The 17384-nt window shown below is 38.4% G+C and overlaps 2 protein-coding genes across 9 annotated transcripts; one reads left to right on the top strand and one right to left on the bottom strand.

Moving 5' to 3' along the window:
• Window positions 1–38: 38 nt before the first annotated feature.
• On the top strand, window positions 39–4499 carry si:dkey-246e1.3 (uncharacterized). The gene is made up of 3 exons (XM_034030151.3): window positions 39–223; window positions 1448–1544; window positions 3755–4499. Exons 1-3 carry the CDS (start codon window positions 127–129, stop codon window positions 4077–4079), a joined length of 519 nt encoding a protein of 172 aa, XP_033886042.1. The 5' UTR covers window positions 39–126; the 3' UTR covers window positions 4080–4499.
• Window positions 4500–5309: 810 nt separating this feature from the next.
• Window positions 5310–17139, bottom strand: LOC117417813 (xaa-Pro aminopeptidase 1-like). 8 transcript variants are annotated; one of them, XM_058985282.1, is made up of 22 exons: window positions 16937–17064; window positions 15250–15335; window positions 14980–15124; window positions 14607–14731; window positions 13473–13536; window positions 12903–13007; window positions 12593–12685; window positions 11363–11506; window positions 10962–11057; window positions 10321–10402; window positions 8904–9114; window positions 8727–8816; window positions 8566–8616; window positions 8238–8296; window positions 8067–8144; window positions 7898–7969; window positions 7569–7629; window positions 7300–7369; window positions 6632–6805; window positions 6187–6263; window positions 5951–6049; window positions 5310–5635 (listed from the first exon to the last, which is right to left on the bottom strand). In XM_058985282.1, exons 3-22 carry the CDS (start codon window positions 14990–14992, stop codon window positions 5516–5518), a joined length of 1884 nt encoding a protein of 627 aa, XP_058841265.1. In that variant the 5' UTR covers window positions 14993–15124; window positions 15250–15335; window positions 16937–17064; the 3' UTR covers window positions 5310–5515. The 8 variants fall into 8 exon arrangements, with proteins under 8 accessions (XP_058841265.1, XP_058841264.1, XP_033886041.2 ...); XM_058985281.1 differs by having other exon boundaries at window positions 16880–17064; XM_034030150.3 differs by lacking the exon at window positions 14980–15124.
• Between the last annotated feature and the right edge of the window lie 245 nt (window positions 17140–17384).

The following is a 17384-nucleotide window of genomic DNA, read 5'->3' on the forward strand; positions in this document are numbered from 1 at the left end:
ATGTGAACAACAAAAGAGAGTAGTTTCCAAGGCAACATAAGTGGGTAAGTTCAGTCACATGGCTGTGCTATTGAAACCTCTTGGTTCAGATTTATTTGAATTCATTTGGATAATTTCAATGGCAACATGAGTGGGAACATCTCTGCTACTGCAAACGGTTTTAATTTGAACAAAACCACCGACCTGGGGATAGCTAACAGAGAGCTGCATGATGCTGCCATTGGTAAGTGCAATGTATTTCTAACTTGTACAGTGTTACACTCCAATCCCAGCACAGTACAGTGAGCTTATCCAGTAAAATGATGTGCAAAGAATGGTTTGTATTATAGACTCCACAGTCTTTTAGAAAATGCCATGTGGTATAGCACTGAAAGGACATTACAGTGAGATAATTACTGTTAAAGGTGGTAATATGTAATTGCTTCCAGTTTTATTTGCTCAGAATATTACATGTTTATGACTGGTTAAAGGTTAAAATACTCCTAATAGTGTTGCTATGACCATAGCCAATATACTGCATAACCTTAACAAGTACTGTTTTGGCTAAATTAAATAAGCATGAACAGATATGTGGTGTTGGTTCCATCAGCAAAAAAAGAATGCTTCCCATTGGCGGCACAACGATGAGTCCAAAGTCAAACACATTATAAAACATTTTTAAATATTCATACTCCTAATCATCTCACTCTGAACACAGTAGGACTGTATTGTCGTACAGTATGCTGCTTTTTCCATCTCTGCATTACAGTAGTATAGCTCCAATAACATCTTATTCATGCTAACTGTTGATACAATCGTTTCTTTTTGTTGTGGTTTGTTTTGTTTTTTGCTGTTTATTTGTATATTCTCCCCAGCCCTGGTATGAGAATAAAATCACATTTAACTGGTCAGTTACATAACTTGCTGAATGCACCTTTTATTATTATTATTATTATTATTTATTTCTTAGCAGACACCCTTATCCAGAGAGACTTACAATTGTTACAAGATTTCACATTATACAGATATCACATTATTTTTACATACAATTATCCATTTATACAGTTGGGTTTTTACTGGAGCAATCTAGGTAAAGTACCTTGCTCAAGGGTACAACAGCAGTGTCCCCCACTGGGGATTGAACCCACAACCCTCCGGTCAAGAGTCCAGAGCCCTAACCACTACTCCACACTGCTGCCCACACTTGAGTCCTTTACACAAAACACTGACCAGTAGAAGTTAACAATATAAGTGCAATGCAAATAAATGCAACTTCCCAACGTTTTGGGATGTTTACCAGGCCTTTGTCAAGAGAAAGTGTGTTTGAAAACAAACAGAGGTACTTATAGGCTTTTGATGCCATGGAAATTACACTCACTTATTTCTATTTAAATCTATTAATGTGTTTGGAATGTAATTTTCTACACAGTTAATGATACACATGCATGTGTCATTTCTTTCTTTTCAGAGTTTAAAGTCTTTAACATCGCGATTACCTCTTTAGCCTTGTGTATCCTGACCCTTACTGGTATATTCTGCAGCTTTTCCTATCACAACCGAAGGAGGTAAGATCCAGTTTATTAAACTGTGTTCATTTATACATTTACAGTGAAAAATTTACCTAGACAGCATTCAGAACTGGGCAGACACAAATGACATTTAATAGAGAAAAGGGTAAGGTACTGCACGCAGGGAATACATAGTGCATTACAAATACCATGTGTGAGATATTGAAAATGAAGAAGGAATCTATGAAAAAGATCTAGGAGTTTATGTTGACTCAGAAATGTCTTCATCTAGGCATTGAGGGGAAGCTATAAAAAATGCCAACAAAATGTTTGGATACATAGTGAAAAGTGTTGAATTCAAATCAAGGGAAGTAATGTTAAAACTTTACAATGCATTAGTAAGACCTCATCTAGACTATTGTGTTCAGTCATGGTCACCTCGCTACAAAAAAGTTATTGCTGCTCTGGAAAGATTTCAAAGAAGAGTGACCAGAATTATTCCGGGTTTAAAACGCATGTCATATTCAGACAGGCTAAAAGAATTTAATCTGTTCAGTCTTGAACAAAGAAGACTACGTGGCGATCTGATTCAAGCTTTCAAAATTCTAAAAGGTATTGACAATGTCGACCCAGGGGACTTTTTCGACCTGAAAAAAGAAACAAGGTGGAGATTAGGTAAAGGGGCATTCAGAACAGAAAATAGGAGGCACTTTTTTTACACACAGAGAATTATTGGAGTCTGTAATCAACACCCCAGTAATGTTGTTGAAGCTGACACTCTGGGATCCTTCAAGAAGCTGCTTGATGAGATTCTGGAAACAATCAGATTTTCCTCTCCTTCTCCACCTCTGACTCCACCATCTCCTCCTGTATCTCTACCTGTCTGTCTGCTATTTCCTCCTGGATGCACTCGCATCACCTCAAACTCAACCTCTCTAAATCTGACCTCCTTTTCTTTCCCTCCTCCTCCCCCTCCTCTGATCTCTCTATCTCTGTACCTCTGGAATCTACCACACACTCTCCCTCTTCCTCCGCTAAGAACCTTGGAGTCACCCTGGACCCCCGCCTCTCTTATTCCCAGCACATCTCCACTCTGGCACGCACTTGCCGATTCTTCCTGAGCAACATCCGAAGAATCCGACCCTTCCTCACCAACTATGCTACCCAGCTCCTGGTCCAGGCCCTGGTACTCTCCCGCCTAGACTACTGCAACTCCCTCCTGGCTGGCCTCCTTGCGTCCGCCACCCGTCCGCTCCAGCTCATCCAGAACTCTGCTGCCCGCCTGGTGTTCTCTCTGCCTCGCTTCGCCCACGCTACTCCACTACTCCGCTCGCTCCACTAGCTCCCAATCACCGCTCGCATCCAGTTCAAGACTCTTGTACTAGCCTACAGATGCCTTGACCAGACTGCACCCAGCTACCTCCAGACCCTCATCTCTCCCTACACCCCCACTCGACCTCTCCGCTCCGCCTGGACTAGAAGACTGGCTCTACCTCCGCTACGCTCCCCTGCCTCCAGAGCCCGCTCCTTCTCCACCCTTGCTCCGCAGTGGTGGAATGACCTTCCTACAGATGTCAGGACTGTCCAGTCCCTGACCACATTCCGGTGCCTCCTTAAGACTCACCTCTTCAAACAGCACCTGTAGAACTCCTCTATTTGTATCCTGGGACACTATCACCCTTCATTTAAATGTGCTTTATTTTGCTCTTATCTGCCCCTATTTTACTGCATTTATTCCTGTACTTCAGAATGCTCTAATCTGCCAAGTGTTTAACCTGTAGTATTTTGTATTTAATCATATCATGATGTAACTATCACTATTATCTGCTGTATTATTGAATTGTGGTTTGTCACAAAAGTTATTGTATTTCTTGCTCTTATTGTATTACTTGTATTGTAACACTTGAAATGTATTCGCTTACGATTGTAAGTCGCCCTGGATAAGGGCGTCTGCTAAGAAATAAATAATAATAATAAGTTACTAATGACCAAACGAGCAAGATGGGCCAAATGGCCTCCTCTCGTTTGTAAACTTTCTTATGTTCTTAACCAAAGTTGAGTGTTTATCATCATTAACAAAGACGTACCCAGAAAAGGAATAAAAACAATGATTGTTTGCATACTTTACATTCTCTTTTATGTCACCCAGTCCTTTGGAGACATTTCATTAAGGAGCTGAAAAGGTATTTTGTTTTTTTTTTCTTAAGAAACACTGTACACATGAATGCAGACTGCATTTGATTGAGTTCTTCATCATCACTTCACAGGCAATTCAGGCAAGCCAGGGTGTACGAGAACACTGTCGCCCATGAGAAAGGACAGATTCCGGTGCATATCAAAGGGGTGAAGAGGACCCACAGCTTTCAGCAACGATTATCCTTAATGAGAAAGCAGGATACTTACAAGGACAGTTCACAGATTTACTTCATCTACAGCAACCCCATTGCAGTCACTGAGGAGGATAGCAGTGTGATGTTGGAGGAGGATCAGATCCCATTTCAGAACATGACGTTACACGGTGATACACTCAGTGATACTGAACAGCTGGGAGGTGTTATCCAGGACCCATCCACATTTTACATGCAGCTCTAAAAAGGGAAGTGTGGGGAAGCTTAAATCTCTGTAAAATTAGGAGGCTATGAGTTCCCAGTCCCTTCAATCCAACACCTTTGACTACCAATGAATTTAACACTTTTAAAACCAAGTTTAAAAAAAAATAAAAATAAAGCGGGAGTGGGGGGGTTGATCTACTGATCAATTATAACTTCAAAATGTGTTTATTTTATTAGACAAAAATACAATCTACTGTAAATATTTTGAAATGATGAATACAGTAGTTGTTGTTACTAAGTATTGTAAATATGACAGGTAGATTTGGACAGATTCTTAATTCTGTGGAAACTAAATACAAAATGTGTCCTGCTGTTTATTGTTTATCATTTATTTCAACATTCTATTGACTGTTATTTTATTAACTAAATGTTACCACAGCTAATAAAAATAATAATAATCCATGCTGCATTAGGTATTATTTCATTAGCTCAACACATGTGAAAAGACATGTGAAAAGTGGTGTGATTTATAATTAAATGATTAAATGAAAATAGTTATGTATGAATTCTTCTTCTTGTAATCCCTACATCTAAATCTAACATTAAAACCACTACTGATATTTGGCGATCTACAAGACCAGGAAGTGCAAGATCACCAGAGGGGGGTCTCTTTGACTGCGAAGCCATGTTCAGGGCCCTGGTCTGGTCCCAGGTTATTTTAGAGCACACCCATGCAGAGTCCACTGGTGACATGATGGCTTTTGTTGACCAGTGGGCTCTAAATGGCGTGCTCTGCACGGTTTATTTTGGTTCCCTAAATTTTAACATTAGTCCTTTCTACCGTTTTTTTGTTTTTTCAGTTTGCTACATTTAATTACCTGTCTTAGTAAGCACCCTCTTTTTGAGCTCCAGCTGCAACTCGATTAAATAGGACTTTTTTTTTTTTTTTAAGCCTGCATGATTAAAGCAGGAAGGAACCCTGGCAACGTTCCAAAGAGGTTTACCCATTCCCCATGTGAAAGATGACAAGACCCAGAACACACGTAAAGGACATGAGAGATTAGGTGTACGCAACATGCGCTCTGTATCATGCTATACCTTCACTATACTTGAAAATCTACATATGTTTAAATTTGTATTTGTCCATGTTGCAAACAACTGTTTTTTTTCTGATCTTAAATCACAACCCAACATCTATATATTATAATGTTAATTATTAATAAAAAAATGTTGTTTTTTTTTTCTTTTAAAAGACATGGGAATCAACACATTAGTTTTTAAACGTTATTTATTATTATGTCAACTGTATTAATCTGTATGCATTTTCTTTTATAAAATAAGCAAACAATTGTGGAGACTTTAGCCACAAGATTTTGAAACTGTCACTTTTTTTCTGAAGATAAATGATAAGATAAGGACCTTCTTGTTCCATTCGCTGCTCCGTGTTAGATTAAACTGTTAAATCGAGCAGCGCACTTATGCAATGGGCTGAGTTTCCCTGATGAGCCACTGAAGAGCAGCGTGTCGACCTTGCCTCTCCAGCTCCGCCCCCACCACCTCTCTGCACTGCTTGTGGTACTCATCCACCCAGTCTCTCTGCACAAAAGAACAAGGTGCAAGAAAAAACAGCAATGTGTTATGTTTTCACCTCCGGTGGAAGATTAATGTCAATGACCTTCAATGAAACAAAGCGTATAGGATAATAGATGACTTGGAGTCCATTCAAGACTGGTACAAGATACTGAGGGGTTAGGATAACATCATTAATCAGTAAACAAAGAACAGGTGTGGGTGACGGGACTTTGTACAGTATTGTGCAGAATAGCACATTACACATTTGCAACATACAAGCCAGTTAACAGGTGTCGGTGTATGTCACATGAATGTTATGGGTGGTGAACATGTTCTTACCTCCTTTTGTGTTAACATGTCAGTATTCATCATTTTGACTTGAATGGGGACAAGAGTAAGTGGTTCAAAAGTCAGACTGCCTCGGTTCCTGTAGTTGTACTAAACGTAAAAAAAAAGAAAACGCACAAAGTAACCAGTGCTTTTGTCAAGCTCAATGTAAACTGTGACTGGTAATGCTGACTCTACCTTGCTTGGCTTAAAACACTCAAGAACATCTACCAGAAAAAAAGACTCACCTTCGGTTTGGCAGGAACCACAAGTACAACGTTTTCAATTCGAATTCCAAAAGATCTGTCCTCATAAAATCCAGGTTCTAAAAAAAGAATAAAATAAAACCTTTATTTATACTGCTCTATATATGATGGTATATGACATAATCATGATATTTCTTAAGCAGTATGACCCTTTGTGCCGTTAAATGCCCTGAGCCACAATATTGGTCCTAATGCTGCTAGGGGGGTTTAACAGCACTGGTTCCAGGTGATTTGTAGCAGAAATGTAACATTACATTCTATCGTACACAGAAAAGCTGTCAACCCAAAAGGATAAAAGGGGATCCAAACAGATCGTAGAAACTAGCTGTGAACGAACGTGTACAGTAGCATTTCAAAGTTTGTGGTCTGAATCACTAATGTTGCCAGGGGGTAAAACAATAAATGAACAGAATTAAAAATAATTTACCATCACTGACTATCATCCCTGCCTCAAGAGGCTCGTCAGCAAAGGTTTTGTAGCTGATTCCACAGGGGCCCTCGTGGACGTTCAGAAAACACCCAACTCCATGTCCCGTCCCATGAAGGTAATCGAGACCAGACTCCCAGAGAGCAGAGCGTGCAAATGAGTCCAGGAGGTGCCCTACAGATCACAGAACAGAGAGTTTGCACAGAACCAATCTACAGTCAAAGTGCTGCGCATCAGTATGCAACACTTCTTACATACACATTGTGTGAAGTTACTGTACCTCTGATATGCTAGACTAGAATCAGAATGGTCTGTATTTTGCTTGAACCAGCCCAAACCTGGACCAAAATCATTTGCACTTGGATTTGAGAAGTACCAAACTAGAGTGGATCTCTGCTGTAACCTAGGATGTGTGAAGTAAGGGAAAATAACTGGGGATCTGAACAACTTGGTTCAAAACACTGCTCAGCAAGCAATTCAACCCTTTGACCTCTTGTTCCCCAGTCACATTTGGCAATAAAAATAGGGTAACACTGGATAAACCATTTGTAAATGTAATACATCGAATCTAATTACGAAATGTATAACTTGTACAGCATTTGTGGCTGTAAGTGGCAACTTCCCCTCATAACACGCATTTAGCCCAGTAGTTCTCTCAGGACAAGTACCTTTGGTTCCATTGGGAAAAACTGCAGCGCTTACAGCAATGTGGCCTTTCAGGACATAGGTAAAGCATTCCTAGGAAGTATACAAAATAAACTGATTAGTCATCAACAAAAGGAAAACTTCAAAACTCATATCTGAACTTAACAAAAACTGTTCATTTTTCAACACACAGTTCCAAAGCTACTACTTTTTTTATTATACCACAAGTGTGCTATAAAATGACGAAGTATTTCTGCAAACAGATCTCAAGGTGCTAGGCTCCATTTTGTACCTTTTCATAAGCTGTAGGGGTGCCAAAATGAACTGTCCGGGTTACATCAGTTGTTCCATCCCTATGAAACAAAGCAGCTTGTATAAACATGGCTGAATGTAATCAAATAAAAAGGGTTAGATGTGTAAATGTTAGTGTGCAGTTCAAGGCTAGGTATTTTATCCTATTAAAACAATATATTTAAAGATGGATGCATATTTGTTTTATCAACATGTTTTTTCTTTGGTTAGTTACAAGCATTACAAATATGTACCGATAAAAGTTAAAAAAATATCCAAGTAATTAAAAAGAATCTAGCCCCCCTAAATCAAGCTTGTCAATACACTTACTTGAACTGAGCTCCAGAATCTATCAGGTACAATTCATTGAGGCTAAGAGTCCGGTTGGTTTCTGGAAGTGGGCTAAGGAAAGAAAGCACAGCAGTGTGCCCATTATACAGTACAGCTGTACCCAACACCAATTAAATTGCAACACACACTTATCCAATTGTTTTCCTACCGGTAATGAATGATAGCACCATTCGGTCCAACGGCAGAAATTGTGGGAAAACTCAAGTCCACAAAGTCTTTCTGTTGACTAAAAAAATGTATGAGTTAATGTAAGAGTTTCCTTTCTACCCTAAAAATACCCTGGGAAAAAATAATAATCTGATGGTGGTTCTGGACTCACCGGCGAAATTCTTCAGCTTTGTCAGCACTTGATATTTCTGTCACTGTGCCCTTTGGGACCTTGGGAGAAAAAAAAAAGGTGGTCAACTACTTTAGCTTAAGCTACTATCAGCAAATTCATTAATCATATGAATGAACAGCTAGCAAATTTGGCTACAGGGGGTGCCACCAGGTAAGGTAAATAAAAGGAGCTGCAGGCAGTTACTACGCTGGACAATGTGTCCCCTAAAGAAGTGGTACGGAAATGGAAGGAATGATGCAGCAGTGTTGTGTGCGTTTCAAACTCATTAACGCTCACCTCATTCCAAATGAATAAATAAAAAACATACCTCTTTATCTAACCATGCAAACAGTTCACAGAGTGCAACAGCATCTTTGATCTAAAACAGACAAGAATAGAGACATTAAATTTGCACTGGCATACATATAGTCACTTATTTAATATTGAATATTGCTAAGCGTGCGCTGGATTCTGCCTGGTCTTACTCACATGTGCCCTCCTCATGCCTTCAATTTCAGTGGCATTCTTCACTGCCTTGGCAAGGCATATTGGTGTGGATGGAGTTAGGGATCTGTGGATCTAAAGGGTAGAATAAAGTAAAGGCACATTTAAATCGTATGAATTGTGGCTGAATTGTTACTCAGTTTATTCTGTGGTTCTACACACCTTTGGAATGGCCTCTGTCAGTGCAAAGCTGGCTTTGTCACTGATCCACACTTTCTCCTTCGGACCAAGCCCACCACAGACGCTCTGCAGCTCTGTCAAGATCGATTCATATGGGAGAACCTGGACTTCAAACTCAGGCTTAGATGAGGAGTTTAACTGCAGATGTTCCTTCACAGCTGGATCAGCCATACGGTCTCCATTTATGAAAAGCCTGTGAAAGTGAAACACACCGATAATAATTATACATTTTATTTCACTGCTGATGGAAGTGAAAAAATCAAGAGAAAGAGTAGGATCCCCTGGCCTTAATTCTTTGAACTATTCGTAACACCATGCAACCTGACAATTCCTTGACTTGATTTCATGACTTCACAGAAAGTTAAAAGGACTGGCCTTTTTATAACTATCATCCCCAAAACATACAGCAAATAGTATTTGTAAAATTACAGTGTGCTTACTGAAGATTCCCTTAGACTATAAAAATTAGCTTTTATAAAAAGACAATTCTCTTACAAAACACAAATTTATACTGAAACTTAGTACATATAATCCAAAGTCATGATCGCTGGTTGAACTGCACGTTTTTTAAATAATATTTTTTTGTTGTTGGAAGATGTCAAAACACATTGATAGTGGGAGAAGTTATCCACAATAAGGCTTTGAGGTATTCTGTGAAAAGTGCATTATTGTAATAGAATATCTGACCGATTAGTCAGACATCAGACAAGTGCCTAACCCTAATACAAAGAAGTCTTGGGCTTGCCAGTAGTGTAATACTGGTGATTTCTCCAATGTTACAAGCATACCATTTTCATGAAATGGGTCTCACAGGATGTGTAGGAGGAAAAGCCTGAACCCTTCAGTGAACGCTGAACGACAATAAATCACCCATACAACCCAAACAGCTTCAGGTAAATCACCCACACAACCAAATGTGATGGTGTTCTCACTACCCAATGGGCTATGTGGGACATCTATCAGCCTTGTGTTCTGATTTTAAAGGATTTCTTTTCTCAAGGGAACACATACAGACCCTTCCATGCAAAATCCACGGACTGGAAGCTTTATTCCTGTTGTTTAAAATCGGCATGCGAGAAGGTAAGCATGAGGGGTCCATATATATATATATATATATATATATATATATATATATATATACACACACACACACACACACATACACACACACACAGACACACACACACAGAGAATGTACTCCTTTTTCATATCTTTTAAACGATGAAAGTGGTTGCTTTTTCAATCCCAATTCAGTTGCTGGCTCCCTGCAGGCGAGTGGTATCACTATTACTATTTACTCTTTAGCTCAATCCCCAACCTTCAAGTGAGCTAATAATGAGGAAGCTATGGATGTGCACACTGTTAAAACCAATTAAAAACACTAGCACCAACTACCTACCTGATGGAGCTTCTTCCAATTATGGCATAGGCAAAGAACACTGGGTTATACTCAATATCTGCACCACGGAGATTAAAAAGCCCTACAAAAAAACAAACAAAAGAGAAATAACATTTGATTATAAGTAGCTGTTAAAAAAGCGAGGCACTCAAGCTCTTTAACCTGGGCTAAATTTCCCCTGAAAGCTCAACTGTCCAGCTTGAAAACAGGGACATTTTGGGAAACAGCATGTACATGCAAAGGGCTTCTCTCTATAAATATCTTCAAATTAATAACATACACATTTGGTATTTAAAGAATGCCTCCTTGCAATAACTAATTAACAAAGCATGAACAGACAGCCTTAGATGACTAATTAACGAGCAGTTTAGAGCTTCTTAAGAGTGCAGCATGAGCAGTATAGAATATTGCATGCACTATGTTGCTTTACTCAAGTATTTTGTAAGACCATTTGTGAGTACAAAATAAGTGGGCAACACATCAAGTCTAACTGTTGTTGATCGCTAAAATCCTATATTCACCCCTCTAACCTCAAAAGATCTTTCACTTTTAACATATTTTCTTCTTGACCTTTTATATAACTCCTCATCCTCCACCGTCACACACGGTAGTTCTTATGCCACGCAACCCCTCTTACTTACATGCAATTTCATCCAACGCTGTGATAATAAACCAGGTGATCTTTCTGTCAGCCATCTTTGTCCGTAACGATGTGATCTTATCCTGCCAAGTCATACCTGAAAAGAAAACAGTGCATTTTCCCACCAGTTTATATTTCCACTGTGTATCACAGTGTGTCTTAAAACATGCAGATATCGTGGGCTAAAACAGTACATTTCACAGTACTTTCCACTGCATTCACTTTGAAAAGTCTGTAAATATACATTGACTATATTGTACATCTGTCTATGTTTGTATACATTTTACTTATTTTATTTTTCAGTTGCTGTGTTGTTGTTTTGATTTGTGTTTGACAAGACTCAACAATTCCCCCAAAATAGGGATGTCACATATTTATCAAACATGAGCAGGTTATATTCACCTGTGTAATTCAATCCCAGAACTATTAAGGGTGAACTGGGTCTGGCTGATCGATCCGTCCAAAATGGATCAATGAGGTTTTCTTGAACAGGGACAAGAGAGTGCCCAGCACTGGTCAAGGCTTTAGACATGTGTTTCCACTGATCTGCAAAAAATAAAAAATAAATGTTTAACACTAGAACCGCCTGGTCACAAAAGCAAAGTTTGTGGGGAATAATAGCCATTTTCTATACTTTTAAGGCATAAGCAATTAGGAAATAACACTTACTACCCAGGAACCAAAAAAAAATAAAAAATTTGTTACACGGTGGTATATGCACTAATTTCGAAAATAAAACCTTTTATGTTTATTTTTTTCATTTAAATACAGTGTTTCTGCTATGCAAATGTTAGATATGATGATCATAAATAACACTCTTGAGTTGTATCTGATAGTTTGTGTTTCATTTTCATATCGAAGCTATTTAAAAAGTACCCGTCAAAATGACTACCGCTAGTGGTTCTAGGTAGTAGCATAAACCTGACGGTTCTAGTGTTAAGCATGTGAACAGAGAGAGAGATGTAATGAAGCAATTTAACCCATTAAGTGCCATTGTCCTCATTTGAGGACTGGCTATTTTGTAGTTTTTTGGAACATTTTTAACTGGCATCTACCTGTTTTAATTTTCTCGATCTATATTGCCATGATAACTTACTCTTAATTTTGTTAATCGCAAAATGTAAGTCTAAATGTAATGTAAAGCAGTGTGGAGTAGTGGCTAGGGCACTGGACTCTTGACCGGAGGGTTGTGGGTTCAATCCCCAGTGGGGGACACTGCTGTTGTACCCTTGAGCAAGGTACTTTACCTAGATTGCTCCAGTAAAAACCCAACTGTATAAATGGGCAATTGTATGTAAAAATAATGTGATAACTGTATAATGTGAAATAATGTATAATGTGATATCTGGTAACAATTGTAAGTCGCCCTGGATAAGGGCGTCTGCTAAGAAATGAATAATAATAATAATAATAAATACAGCTTGTGTTCTGATTTTATTTTTTTTTCAAAGAAATGTATTTGGTACTTAATGGGTTGGTTAAAAAATGGAAACATATTAGATGCATTAGATTTTATAGTCAAAAAAAAAAATTCTTCTTCTGCACTAATTTACTAGAATCTATAAAATGTGTCATTTCCAGTGGAAAGTCTGGTGCTAGTGCTATATTTTTTTTTACCCATCTTTTACTGACCTGCAGGTATGATCCAGGGATCAACTCCAACCTTCGAACCCTCAGGAAGAACACTTAGCAGCCAATCTTCCTGGGTGGGAGTTTCCTTTAAACCTGCACAGAAATACCACATCAACTTTGATTAAAGAACAATAATGAGGCTTTTAATAGAAGGACATTTTGAAGGATAGCCAACTGGAAACTATTCAACAAAGACAAAATATGAACCCAGCACAATCTCAACTATCGTGACTAGAAAAAAAAAAAAAAAATCTGCTTGAGGCCATGGATCCTGTTGGAGAGATTTAAAAACAAAAACTAAAAATAATACCCATCTTCATGAGAGTCCAGTTTTTGTCCATCTGCTGGGCAGCCTGCAGAAAATAGCGCCCATCTGTCCATATTGCTGCATGCTTCTCTGTGATAATAGCAGTGCCTGCAAAGAAATATTACAGCTTATTTGATTCAGGTATAAGAACTATAGGTCAGACCACTTGATCTCACTATGAAAAATATTAGCTATGAATAACTGTCAATCAATGTACAGTATCTCATTCAATCAGACGTTGTTCTGTCTACACCAGAAGTGATCTGGTCCCCGTCCCCTGACTTCCTGTTTTGTGTTAAATATCTTCTCTCTAAAACTTATTTTAAACTAGAATATCAGCTACTGAACAAGGCACTTGCTACTGCAAACAGACTATTTTTTTCTGTTAAAGGTATCAAACTATAATCTTTTTTGTTTTTTTTAATGATTAACACTGAATGCTTCAAGACAAAATAAAATCCATTCAGGCCATCCTCTCAGCATAATAAGAACATAATGATAAATGATCAAAGGAGGGAAGCTGAGACACATTTTTCGACAATAAAGGATTAACAGCTTTGCCAGCTCCGGTACCTGCAGAGCCAGTAAATCCAGAGATAAATTCCCGTCTGCAGTCACAAGGTGCTATGTATTCACTCTGGAAAACAGAGGAAGGAGAAATATGGAGAGAAAGAACTAATTAGGAGGAGTAAGAACAAGGCAGCCTGTGACAAGCACAATGATTAGCCACTTCCCCTTTCATTAGGACAAATAAGTAGATACGCGCAAATAAGTACCACTGCTCTTCTCATTAAGGTAAAGGTCAGGCATGCCCATATCTGGAAAATAGATTGCACTGCTAATCACAGGCTGCACAGGGCAATGTCCCTGCAATAAACTCATTCTGCAGCTTTATAAATCCACCTTCATTTTCCACAAGTCTAATTGGTGGCAATTAACTAGTGTTTCAAAAGGGGTTTTAAACACTAATTTGTGCTGCGTTCAACCTTGCTTAATTATAAAGGCTTTCAGCTAGACTTCACCTCTCTTCCTATGGAGCATTACCTCTTATCATGCCTCATTATAAAAAGCGTTCCAGAACCTGCTGCGGTGTTTATAAGAAACACTTTACTTTCTTTTGCTGCATTTGTTGTTGTCCATATCGCAGCACTTTTTTTTGCAGCATAGTTTTTATTCACATATAATAATAGCTAATTAAAACAACAGAATTGAGTTATTTCAACTAAAGAGATGTGTCTTCTAAACACCCCAATGTATCCTGTGCTCCCTCATGCAACAAAGCTGGTGCTCTGACTGAAATGAGCACCATATTGTGGGAACAGAAAACCAGCATTGTTGCAGGAGGGAGCGTGATCTGGACACATTGCGATCCTTAGAAGACATTAGATTTTTCTCCTAGGGAATGCTCCCAAGTGTTGAGAAACATATTGCCCAGTTGATTTATGTCTAAAATGTGTAATTAAACATTTTTTAAATAGTCTGCAATCTTTTTTACACGTGAACGCTGCAATATTGACAACATGGGACACAGAAAGGTAACGCAATGCATTTCTTGTAAACTTTGCAGGGTGTTCTGTTTTGCATACAGTACCTTAATAAATGAATCTTTACATGAATGAAACATGCTCACACCTAATTACTCTGCTTAATCCAATTGATTTATAACAGGCAAGGTAAATGTGGAACCAGCTAGAGCAGCTACAGTACCTGGTGTGCATCCCCTGATGGTACTATGTAAGCCTGTATGGGCTCCGTGATGTACTTGCTGTTTTTCATTGCTTGTCGCAACTGTCGAAGCAGCTCAGTGGTGATCTTGGGAGGCATTCCTTTACCTGCATGAATGCAATTTCAAGTGAATTCAAAGAATACTATTCAATTCTCTAATATGTTTCCTCTAAGTAGGAGTACAGTGAGCCCGCACTGTATCAACAACACTAGAATAGTAAATCTGAAATTGTGACTTCTAAGAGTAAATAAGTAGTCCTACTTGTAATCAATATCAACGGCAGTGTTTTAAAGACCATGTATATATAACAGCAATCTTAATATGATTTCAAAAAGAGGTGAACAAATGATTTACCTTGACATTCCATTTCCTTTCGCAGATGGTAAAATAAATGGATTCACAGACTTTAAAAGGTGTGCCCTGACCTTTCGTCTCATAGTCTATGGGTGCTCTTGATTGCAAACTGAGTCAGCATTTTTCCTCACAGGCAACTCTGATTCTGTTAAAGACAACTAACGTAATTTCACTCAAACCACGGTGCCATCAGAAAGTGTGAAACCTGCTGTATAGTTCAGGGTGGCACAGTGTGTTAATGTGCTTGTCAACAACTGGCACATAGCCTACCTAAGTGTATAGTGTAGCCGCAGGCTGTGAAGTACAGAAACGCTGTCTCTTCCTTAAAATGTTCTGGGAGGAATGGGGGTGTTACCCTGCAGAAAACAGTTTAAGGTGGCATTTAACAGGTATAACTGCAGTGTACTAAAATGAATACAACCTTTTTTTTTACAAAAGCCCTTCAGCCAGGTAGAAAGCTATATATACAGTAGTAAGTGAATCATCCAATCTTTGATCTGCCTTACTGTTTAATCAGCCACGCACCTGTAATTACGTGATGAATTATGTGTAGTGTATTACGCACGCAGCTTTTGCTCTTAAAACGGCTACGAGATTTAGCTGCCAAAAAAAGGACCAGCCGACTGAGGCAAATGAAAGTTACAGAATTATTCAAACCACCAAAACCTTAGATTGAGCACTGTGTGCTTTAAATTGTTGCAGTTAAGCAAATTTAAAACAGTCACTTCTTTTGTCAGTATGGGCTGGAGATCCTGTCTATGTTACTGAGCAGCTAAGAACTTTTTATTTTATTTATTTAAATTGCATGTTGTTACAATGCCTTAACAGCAAGTATCAAAGTATAGAAACATTTTACTGAGTTTTTGAAGTTTAATGATTCCTAAATTTCTGTAATGTGTCAAAGTTGTGCTGAATTGTACTCTTTGATTTTCAAAGTTTGGTTCATGGTACGTTTAATTAAAGTATTTCATTGCCTGAAGTGTATGTGTTAAGGTTTTACTGAATTGCATGAATTTAATGATTTGTAAAGCTTTGTAATTATGTATGTTATACTGTGCTGGGGTCTCCACCTTCTGACTGCCCATTGCATGAGGAGCACACTACACTAGTAGAACTAAACTGGATGCAAACATGCATTGAATAACGGAAGCTTCCAAAGACTTTACACAAGGCGTAGGTCAAAAAGTGGTCTGGTAGCTTTTTCACTCACTGATAAAGTTTAAGTGTCTACCTGTCAGTTTGCAGACATTTATAGCAGTGGTTTTACTGGCTCAATTGAATAAAGGTGCTCAAAATTAGTTTGGTTAGTAGTATTCTTCCATCCACATCCCAGATATGATTTTAATCTATCATCCAGGCACATAATTACAGTTAAGCCTCCTGACAAGAGAATCTCTCAATTGAAATTAATATATATCATTATTGCCTGCATATATAATATGGAATGTTTCACAACCCTGAAGCGTGTCTGCAAACTGTAGACTCTTAACTTTAGGTGACTGAAAAAGCTAGCAGGCCATACACAATACAATATGTAGGGATATATGTAAGATTACTCAATCTGCTGAAATGCAACGGTATTGTAAGCTATGAATATTTCTACTGAATAAAAACTACTCTGTTGAGAAACAATCAAAAAAAGACTTGGTTTTATTTTTCCGCACTAGAACTACACCCTACACGCAAGGTCTCAGAGAAAAGTGCCATTGTCGGGTGTACAACGGTTTGTGTCATAAAGAAAACTAAAAGAAAAAAAAGGTGTGCAATATGTTATGTTTTTTTTTTTTTTTTAAGATGGAAACATCAACGGAACACACAACACATCTCGTGTACTACTGTAATACAGCCGTGCAGACATGTGTATTCAGAATATTATACATGCACCGACAGTTTCCCTTACCAGAGTTTACACAGTTATTCTTATATTGATGTGTTCAGTATAAAGCAGCGCTTCTACCTGTTTCCCCGTTTTGTTTTGGTTGCTTTTTATTATTATGATTTTCTTTCTTGAATTGCTGTAGCTCCGTCTGTTAACAACTGCTTCTGGAAGCTGCCATTTCCCGGTGACGTCTTTACCCATGTGTCAAACGAGCAACCAATCAAAACAAACGAAGCCACTGAGGGGCGGTCCTCAGACTTACCTCACCTGTAGTGTGCAGATCCGGACACAATGCAACACATCGATCGGAAGACACCTAATGTAATGTAGTTGTTTTATATATTTACCTATAACAATCCAATAATATTCATATATTTTGTGAGCAAGGTGTGGGAATGCATACGGTAAATTAGACACACATCACCAAATTGTTTTTTTGCAGTAAAAAGAACTGGAAAATTACAATTTATGAGACCCCTTGAGGACTGCTCCCTTGACCCAGTTCATACGTGAATTTATGCCGTTT

This window comes from Acipenser ruthenus, chromosome 13 (assembly GCF_902713425.1).
Source record: "Acipenser ruthenus chromosome 13, fAciRut3.2 maternal haplotype, whole genome shotgun sequence".
NCBI lineage: Eukaryota > Metazoa > Chordata > Actinopteri > Acipenseriformes > Acipenseridae > Acipenser > Acipenser ruthenus.

Coding starts and splice junctions, on each gene's coding strand:
- LOC117417813 (XM_058985282.1), bottom strand. Junction 11,058..11,362: donor TCTGGGATTGAATTACACAG/GTGAATATAACC, acceptor TTTTCTTTTCAG/GTATGACTTGGCAGGATAAG. Junction 6,806..7,299: donor TTTTCCCAATGGAACCAAAG/GTACTTGTCCTG, acceptor TGTGATCTGTAG/GGCACCTCCTGGACTCATTT.
- si:dkey-246e1.3 (XM_034030151.3), top strand. CDS start 127: ATGAGTGGGAACATCTCTGCTACTGCAAACGGTTTTAATTTGAACAAA. Junction 224..1,447: donor GCTGCATGATGCTGCCATTG/GTAAGTGCAATG, acceptor CTTTCTTTTCAG/AGTTTAAAGTCTTTAACATC. Junction 1,545..3,754: donor TCCTATCACAACCGAAGGAG/GTAAGATCCAGT, acceptor ATCACTTCACAG/GCAATTCAGGCAAGCCAGGG.